General features: G+C 41.4%; 1 protein-coding gene across 1 annotated transcript; it reads right to left on the bottom strand.

The window, feature by feature from the left end:
- Positions 1 to 637: 637 nt before the first annotated feature.
- LOC309890711 (SEC14-like protein 1) lies at positions 638 to 9,605 on the bottom strand. Its single transcript, XM_082785136.1, has 6 exons — positions 9,287 to 9,605; positions 8,824 to 8,958; positions 6,010 to 6,144; positions 5,279 to 5,530; positions 4,097 to 4,275; positions 638 to 3,481 (listed from the first exon to the last, which is right to left on the bottom strand). The coding sequence occupies exons 1-6, from the start codon at positions 9,530 to 9,532 to the stop codon at positions 3,376 to 3,378; spliced, it is 1,053 nt and encodes a 350-aa protein (XP_082641262.1). The 5' UTR covers positions 9,533 to 9,605; the 3' UTR covers positions 638 to 3,375.
- Positions 9,606 to 9,839: the final 234 nt, after the last annotated feature.

Below are 9,839 nucleotides of genomic sequence, written 5' to 3'. Positions count from 1 at the left end.
AGTCTACGGCACACGGTGGTTAAAAGGAAATCAGCATGTGGAAGAAGAAAGAATTATTGCACTTGCTGGTTCAGGTGACCAGCCCCATTTCAGGCTGCACAAAGGGCAAATGAAACACACGTATTTGTACCCCTGCTGTGCTAAGCTTGCCAGTGAAAGCCTTTTACATAATACACATAATGCACTCCCCAACAAACGCTGCTGCGAGCAGCTCAGCTGTGGCTGCAGCTCCCTTTCAAACGGGGATGAAGGACTATAAAGTCATCACATAATCCATAAAAGCACAAAAACCCTTTCTCTTTTAGGGCTACCTGAAGACTTTTCCAGCACAGTGTTTTGTTCCTTTTGGCTATTCACAGACTAGTAAAAAAACAAAGCGTGTGCACCTGCGTACACGTGCACTGTGGGGATGATAAGATTTTGTTGTAACGTGACAAGGAAGTGCCCAACAGGGGCAGTTTTCCCCCTAAAACCGCATTTCCTTTTACTTCTCAGGTTTCTATTCCCAACAAAGAGAGGCTGCTTTGCTGAAGCTGCACCACAGAAGCAGAGAGCCTCGTCTTCCCGTAACAGCACACTCAACAACCAGGAAGCTTTGCATCCAGCTGAATGGAATAAAGAGCCTGACCCCTTTTTCCAAACAGTTCACATTTATTATCGATAACAATAAAAAAATCTTTTAAAGACTATCTGTATTTTATTACCAAGAATGAGGTATTATGTATACAAAACATTTACAGAATTTGATATGCAGTTCATGAGTACAGACAGGTAAGTGCAGAGGGACACTGGTAACAGGAAAAAAGCCAACGGAATTTGTTGGCTGAGAGAAGTAAGAAGAACAATAATATCACACAAGAAAAGACCAGGATATGGGAAATTAATTAGACTGTAATGATCAAGTCATATTGCCAGAGCACTTTGCTTAGAGGAGGATAAACTACTGGTTTTCTGGAATTTTATCCCCCACAGCTATTTGTGCTGTCATGTGCTTTGAGCTCTAAAAGGAGTGTTAAGATTTACAGCCGGAAAAACCCAAAGTGCCACTTTTGAGCCAGCTCAAGTGAAAAACAAAACAGATCTTCAGACTTGGAAAGTGACTGCAACTCAAAAAGGTCTACAAAGCCAGACACCTCTGGAGAGATATGGAGTGTTGAGTGAAGCAGTTTCCTTACAGTTGTCAGCAAAATCGCCATCTGAGAGAGAGAGAGAGAGAGAGAGAGAGAAGAAAGAAAGAAAGAAAGAAAGGGGACCATCTTCAACCCTCACAGCCTGGTAAATGGAAAGCGCCTCTTGCAGAGAGCTGTGAGTGCCTTTTTTAGCCTCACAGTGCCACCTGCTGCACTCGCTTCCCTCAACCTGGGAATTCTGGCTCCTGCACATCAAGCACAAAACCACCTCTTCAGCAAGCTGTGTTCCTCCTAGACAGACAGCTCCTACAAACAGAACCACAGCCTGCTGGTCTGTCTGCTGTGCAGACATTGGGTGGGAGCTGTTTGACACTGAAGCAGTGGCCTGTCTTACACAACAGCACACTTTGGCAGACTCAGTGATAGTCTAACCTCCATCTTCAACTTCTAAGTCCAAAAGAGACAAAATTGACCACCTCGGTTCAGTATAAGGAGACTGGCCCCTCAACCTGTGAATCTGTTGCTAAAATACTTCTTTGTCAGCTCTATCTGCCAGGTTCCGCAGCCGGAACTGATCTGCAGGTGAGGTGCTTCTAGATAGGAGTTAGTAACCTGCCTCTCAGAAGCTTTGCAGCTATAAAAAAAAAATAAAAATAAAATGTATTCTGAACCAGCTTTCCTCAGGCAGGATATCCAGTATCTTAAGCAAGTTCTGTTTTGAAAGAGCAAGACCGTAGCAAGCTCCTCTACCACTTACCCACGACAGTGCTAATTCCTCAGGAGTTAATAGAGCCTGTCCAGCTTTCTAGCAAGGACTTAGCAGAGAAGCTATTTTTTTTGTCTAGCTGGGTAGTTTAGCTCTAAAATGGACAGACCAGGCAGGGTCTAAACACAGCAAACCCTGCTGCATTCCGCACTGAAATCTTGGCTCCACTGCCAGGTATGGTTTGGAGCTGTCTGCTGACAGCCCCTTGCTCAGCACTTCAGTCTTCTGTACCCTTTGCTGTGCTCGGGAGAGAGGGCCCCAAGTGGAAGAATACCTGAACCAACTTCAACAAAAAGAGTTCAGGTAGGATTGCTTGGGCCTGGGTAGAATAGGGACAAAACCCAACATGGCAATTCATCACTAGCAGTAGCAATGGTGAAAATTGTTGAGCAGGCACCACTTTGAGTGTCTTCTACTGTATCACTTAGAGTGAAGATCCCCATGCACCCTGCCTACTTTAAAGCTTCTGCTGCTTAGAACTAAAGTGCTCTATTTCTGACACACACAGAGACGGATAGGAGGCAAGAGGGATTGAAAAGTGCACCGGAAGGATGTAAGCCATACCTCCTCTCGACTGATTTAAGAAGCAAGCTTAAACTCTGCAGAAATTCCTGATAAGAGCAAAGTCGCAGTAAGATCAATTCATGGGGAGCGTACTAAGGAAGTGGAGTGAAGCTTCAGCACAGAACTGGGAACAAATCCCCAGGCCAGTTCGGGATCAGTGAGGGAGAGCCTGCTCTCTGCCTCTCTCTCCACAGTGCTTTAAGCGCAAATCCAAGGAAAGAATGAATTGCTTTAACCCATCAATACCCAGAGCTCAAATTCCCCAAAAATGTGCTCATACAAAAGGTATTAGTGTTTACAGCCTGTCCACAACTCTGTGGGCATGCCTTGAAAAAAATGGACTCACAAAGTCAAGTATCTGGCAACTGCTTTTCTTTGTCTCGGACATTGCTTAGTGGCAATGGGAGAACAGTTTGCAGCACTGGAAGATCACAGGGGATTTCATAAGATGGCAAGGAATGTCCTGACAGGAGACTTGCAGTTGATCTCTAATGCACTACGGAGAATTTTTGGTAGGGTTTTTCTCTTTTTTGCCTTTTTTTTTTTTTTTTTTTTTAAACATTTACACAATTAAAAAATTATCTTAACTGATGTACAGATCATTTTTCCTTCCAAGAGAGCCCTTGTGTTCAGAGTTAGGATTTGTGCAAGCACACTTGCAAAAATATTTATGGCTGAGTTAGGAAAAAGGGTTAGAGTTAAGAGACAAGCTGTTGGATCTAACAAGGACCAAAAACACTAAGTTTAAAATTTGAACAGCTACTTTACTATCTATAAAAGGCTTTTTCTGGGATAGGGTTTTTTTTGTTTGTTTCTTTTTTGCTTTTTTTTGCACAATTGCCACTTGTATTGCAGTCAGCTGCCACAGACGAGGGTCCAGCCATCTCATCCGTTTGCTTTTCATCTGTTGTGGCACTACCTGGAAATCATGGAGCTGGAATGGGACTGGCTGGAAGAGGTGGTGGCAGCACTGAGCTGGGAGAATCCACTGTGGCTTGATTCAAGGCTGGTCATAGATCCTCTGCAATGAAAAACAAAGTAGCTTTACACTTCAGAATACACAATGACTTTGATTTCTGCAGCGTATATACATACTATTTCTTTGCATACTGAAAACCAAGCAAATAACAACTTTGGTTTAGATACTCAAAAAGCTTTCCTGCCTCACCACATAAGATAACGGGGACACCAGAAAACCTTCTTGCAAAAACCATGTGCTGTTCAAAGAGTTTGAATTTCAGTAGGTATTTCAATTGGCAGGCAACTGAACTGACTCAACTCCTTTTTGAGTTGCATCCGTTTCTGCATGATGACCTGCCAAGCCCTACAACTCACACAAATACTTTCAAAGAGCAAAGTGACCAATGATTAGAATGAGATAACTAACCCCTTTTTGACATTAGTCACCCCCATTGCCAATACTGGTCGGACTTTTTTTTTTTTGAGGCCTACAAATAGTTATCTAGCTTGCTGTATATAATAATGACACTCCATTAAAAAGTACAAGTCCTCACAATTTACTTGTATTTAAGTGAACTTGATGCTAGCTTGATACTGATAGTATAGCAAGGGAGAGCCTGTATCAGAAAGGTTCTTCTACACTGGCTGACCTTTATGATCCCTTGGCTAGACATACCTGAAATCTTCAGATCCTATTACTTCTGTATAGTACATCACTTTGCATTTGTGAGAGGAGACCTGTAGAGATGCTAGTACATCATCCACTCGAGGCAGGTTGGTTGTAGCACAGGCAGGCATGCTATGAAATTTCCACTGGAGAATGTAGAAGCCAGGCCACCTGGTCACATGCGATCCCTAGATGTAGGCACAGCCAAAATTGAAAATAAACTTTGTTAACACAAAGATTTGTAGAGTCAAAATTTCTTTTCCATGCTTAGAAACACTGCTTATACGCTCCCAGTTTTTTTCCTCAATACCAGTATTTCAGCTCATCAGCCAACTGGCAGTGCTGTGCAGCTGGGCTTTCCCCACACAATATACTTATAAAAGTTGTAACAGAACACCAGAGGTTCCTCCTCCTTTTTTTCCAGTGTCAAGGAGGTTAGGATTTATATACACTGAAAGTACAAAGTTCTCTTTTAAAACAATAACCTTTTCTCCCATTTATTTTTATCAATGGCTGTCCTTTGAGACTGAACAGAGCAGTCAAGAGTCCTGCTTCAGAGAAAGAGCAGTTCAAAAAGTCACTGCCCATATTTCTGAAGTTTAACACTTCCAACTAGATCACTTAGAGGAACACCTTTATCAAAGGCTGTTCAACTCTTATTTCAAGTCAAAGAGAATAACAGTGGCAGAGTGTGATTGTAAACATGCTGCATGTAATAGCGTATTTCATAATTAACCACAAAGTTGCAAATGCCATAAAAAGACAAAAAACAACTTTTTAGGACCCTTGGTCATAGGGACCTCCCCTCCATAAGGTGCCTGTTATAGACACACACGGAGTTCAATCTTAAATTCTAGACTTCTGTCCTTACTGAGGTAAGGCACTATGATATTCTTCAAACACAGACTGTTTCAGAAAATAGCATGTCTTGCTACTTTCTGCACGTGCACTGTGTTCCAGGTAGCTTCCCTATCACTACCAGACTGATGCAACCTCCCCTCGCACCAGATCCCGTGTATCCCCCCTTCCATGAAGCGTGCAGCCAGGAACAGAAGCTGAAATGTTGGCCAAAAGCAAGCAGACAATCTGGAGCTGAATCACCACTCAGTCATCAATAACATTTGTGAATTAGAACGTCTAGTTGTGGAGCTGGCTTCCATCTGCTCCCGCACAAGGATTTGGCGGGCTTACCTGCACGCTTTCCCCTTCTTTGCAGATAAGAGGCGACTCCACCATGCTGTAATCACGTCCCAATTGCCAGACTTTGTCTATCAACTGGACATTGTTCCCACCAGGAGATGTAATACTGTGAGCTCCCAGAGAGTCCTTTTTAGGAGGCTGTGGGGCTCTCTTGGAATGAAAGATGTTAAAAACAATGTCGCCTTTGCACACATCAAAATCCCATGTGATCACCGATGAAGCATCCACAATCTGAATGAGAACCTGAGACAGGAGAGAAGTTGTATTAGACAACAGCAGTTTGCTCACTAGAGACAGAAACTCTTACCAGAAAAGAACAGAACTTTGTATTGCTGGTCTTAATTTAGACTATTAAAAGGCATTCTAAATACCTTTTCTAAATCATTCTAAATCACTTTTCTCCCGATGGAGTGTCCTTATTTTAACACACGACCTTCAGAAGGTCTCAAGTTGCTTCTGAGAATATCATTCGTCTTTGTTATTCATTCCATTCAAGTCTATGTCCTTCTAAGCAATGATATTCTCTAAAGGGCGATGAGATGATACCAGAAATGGTCAGAAACTTCAGCTGTTAAAGCATCGTTACGTATCAGAACTATAAAAGAACAAGCTGACAGCAGAGCAACTGAACAATCAAGTTCTAAACCATTTTCAGACCAAGAGACAGACTCCAAAGCAGAGGGCTGAGATGAAAGAAAAGAAGGGTAGGGCTGCAATCATACCTCATGGGGAGCTCCTTTGAAGACACTTGCAGACTGGTAGATTGTTTCAGTCCAAAGCTTTATGTCTTCGTTTTCCAACTCTTCTGCTGTCCGGTAGAGGGACTTGGGAACCAGCCCACCCTCTGGTACTTCGCACTGAAAGCATAAATAGCCGTTAAAAAGTATCCCCTCTGTACATCCACCCACTGTCATGCTGCCTGCTAGTTGCAGAAACAAAAACTCACTGCAAGTATTTTGAAGAATGAGATATGAACAGAATTTGAAAGCAATTTTACAGCTTGTACATCACAAATATGTATACGTATTTTACACAAGATACTAAAATAAGTGATCTAGTTTGCATGAGTTTGCAGACCCAGACACCAGAGGAACAGATCTTCTTTATACACAAGAGCCACTAATGCAGAAAATGACTGTGCAAATGCTATGCCCTATACTGAAGACAGACATGAGACACTTGAGAATCATGAGAAGAGTCGCAATAATGACTCAGAGTGCAAAAAATATCGCCTACAGAGAACTAAAGGAAATGGGCTAGAGGGGACTTATGGTAAGTTCCCAAACAGGTGAAAGGATATTGCAGTGAGGAAGTTAACAGTTTTCAAGCTACAGCTGTCTTCAGCTGAGTACTGGAACTGGTTACACAATTTCTCTAAGCAAACTTCTTATTTTTTTTAAAAAAAGTCTCCAGCAATGAAGTTCGACAACTGCCTACAGGAATGGGTTCCATGGGAGTGTTTGGGGCAGCAGAACTGAACTACATAAGAGAACTGAAAGGACTTTTGATAAATCATTTTTGTTCAAACATCCAGAAGTAAAGAAGAGAAGGAAAAGACCCTGTTATTGTCTGTGACCAGCAGGAAGTATTGTAGCAATTTGCTTTCTGGTAATGTTCACTTTTGCTTACTTAAGCAGTGGATTTTGCCAGCTTCTCAAGCTCTGAATTAGACGGTACAAACTCTCTCCGTTGAAAGTTACTGCTGCTGTATAAAGCAGCCCACTGAAGATAAACGCATGGTCTGCTTTAAAACATCTAGCAGTACTCCATTATAACGAGGCTGGATTAACAGAACTAGATACATTTTCAATAATAGTACAGAAATTAATGTAGAAAATGTAACAGGGGCTTAAAAAGCAAGCCTGAAATGACCGTGTTTTAACACAGCTAAGTTAAAAATAAAATAAAATCTAAGCGTCACTGTAATGGAAGCTCCAGAAAATGACTAAGTTGTATTCCTACACCTCAGTCACACCAGCAAGCCTGCGTTGTCAGGAACATTATGAAGAAAATTATCTTACAGTACCATTGAGATGTTAAATTGATGGATTTGATAGGCACCTATAGTCTAGGCAGGATGCAGCTATTAAGGCACATGACAAGGGATTGGGAAATTACAGTACACCACAGTAAAACTAATGTTTCAGTTTGTTGTGGGCAACACAGATCCCAACATATCACACGTGTGAGTCCCAGCTGTCTGTTAAACCCTACTAGCAGATGTGGCACTCATTTCCTCAGGTTCCTCATGGTATCAGTAAGTTCTTTTAGGTCACACAGACTCTTCTGATTAGTTGGTGGTGACAGTGGCCAATGAAGCCTGGTAATCAGAATGAGATACTTTCAAGTGGGATCATGTACATGGGGACCTTTTTTGACCATCAACTTTTCTTGGACAGTTAAGGCCACTATAGATGCATAGTTAAGTGAGAATAAGAATAAATAGCTCTTACAGGGACAAGCACTGTCATTCTGACATGCTGAATCACTGGTATCACATGGTCACTGACGGTGACAACAGAGATCTTGCTGGTCTATCAGACTGGTGAAGATAATTTAACACTGATGCTTCTGAATGTCCAGAGCATTTCAAATCGGGGTGGGGGCAGACCATAAAATGGTACAGTCTGGCATAATGGATACAACTAACCTTTCATCTTGCTGCCATGAAAAAGAGCCAATGAAAGATGGATCTAATGCTGCATCTTATGCCTTCAGAAAGATGCAAACAACAGAACCACGCACAGCTCCAGGCACCTATGTATCACGCAACAAATGCTAAGCTTGGGAACTGTGATAACACAATGGTTTAGTCACCCGCTGTGGCTGTAAGCTCATAATTCAGTTCTCCGCTTCAAAGACTTCCCTTTGAATTCTGACCAGAACCAATAGCAACAGAACAAGAATACAAGCATCAAAACTGAAGAGTTTAAAAGTTACGTTGGTTTATGGATTATTGGAGATACTTTAAAAATGAAGGCAAAGATTTAAAATATTTGGGAAACTTGTAGCATATTTAATAGTCATCTTTGGTTAGTACAGGGGTTTTTAGACAGCAATTTATATTCTTTAATCTGCCTAAAACCTCCTGCCGCCCTGAGATTGCTGAAAACAGTGCAACACTGTAGACCAAGCTTTTCAACTTGGGTCATGCATAAGGTCTGCTCCATAATCATCTTAATGCATCAAGGAACACAATCCTCTTCTTGCTCACTGCTGTGCTACCATAGTACTTTAACATGACAGGTAACGGACACTGTGCATTTTAACTGCGCCTAACTGTTTTGCTAGTTATTTGAGAATTGCTGTAAAAGTAGTACTGTATTTCTCCTTTGAAAGTGCATCCAGAAGAAAATGCTAACCCTGGAATCCTACGTCATAGCTCCCCCCAAAATTAAACATAGCAGAGAAAAGACTGCATCCCAGTCTTTGCTAGGTATCACTCTGTGCTTCTAGGCTTCTTTGTTCAGAGGAGTGAGGGGAAAAAAAATAAAATTCACAAATAAGTTGCTATATGCAGTATTTTAAATTCATACCATGCACTCTCCACCAAGGAAATCAGGGATAATTTCTTTATCAATGTAATCCAGCAGTCCCCCAGGACCCTGGTAGTCATTTCCAGCATAAATAAGGAATTTCTTTCTAGTGTTGTCATCAATGAATGGACTAACCTATAAATAAAGAAAAAAACAAAAACAAAAACCAAACAGAATAGATCAGGTTCCCAAATTTTGAGTAAATTCTGAAGGATCAGTTTCTATGAAGTGTTACCATCCTTGTTATGCAAAATTCACATTATGAAGAAGCTAAATTAATTTACTATATAAGAAAGTTCTTAGGTAGGGTTTTTAAATACATTCCAGGAATCCCACAAAAGATACATATCGAAATGTTAACATTTCCTGCTTATGAAGTCTGATTTCTGAAGTGCTTTTACAAACTACAAGTGTGTAGCAGTGTACTGAGAGAGCTGTGAATGACTTTGAATTACAAACATACCAGTGTCCAAAGAACTGGAAATACTCGAGGCGCTCTCAGGATAAGAAGGCGACCCAAAGTCTCAGGGTAATTAGCTTCAACCACCTCAATGATTCTCAGCAATGCTTTGACGCCAGGTCGCCATAAATGCCGCATGTTCAAGCCTTCTAGATCTACTAGACAGGTCCAAGAGCTAAGTTTCAGAGAGATGAAAAAGGAAAAAAAATAAATCTCAGTGTCATCAAAATTCTCCTGTCTTATGCACATGTCCAGTGTTTTTGAAATGTGTGGACTCCACCGTATGATTTATTTCCTATATTTTAGCTCTGTGTTTTGTACTAACTGTTCACACTGGAGTTTTAAATTCTTAGGATGGAAATGTTGTACAGCATGCCAAGCATGCTTACAGAGTATGTGCAATGAACACTTTGCACATCGTTCACATCTCCCCAGACATTTCAAACTCCAGGCAAAGGCTAACATGAAGCCAATACACAGTATTGTCAAAAGTCAGCCCAGATGTTAAACCATTACTTTTACCGGGAAATCAACTAAGTGGCTGTGCTGCTACGAC

This window comes from Aythya marila, assembly GCF_965140915.1.
Source record: "Aythya marila genome assembly, contig: HAP1_HAP1_SCAFFOLD_1000, whole genome shotgun sequence".
NCBI classification, from domain to species: Eukaryota; Metazoa; Chordata; class Aves; order Anseriformes; family Anatidae; genus Aythya; species Aythya marila.
Note: the sequence above shows the minus strand (reverse complement) of the source record. Positions and strands in the feature narration are given on the sequence as shown.

Excerpts from the sequence above, each read along its gene's own strand:
- LOC309890711 (XM_082785136.1), bottom strand. The coding sequence starts at position 9,532 with ATGTGCATAAGACAGGAGAATTTTGATGACACTGAGATTTATTTTTTT. Across the intron at positions 6,145-8,823 it reads TCCTTGGTGGAGAGTGCATG|TGCGAAGTACCAGAGGGTGG; the intron begins GTATGAATTTAA and ends TTATGCTTTCAG. Across the intron at positions 4,276-5,278 it reads AAGAAGGGGAAAGCGTGCAG|GGATCGCATGTGACCAGGTG; the intron begins GTAAGCCCGCCA and ends GCCTACATCTAG.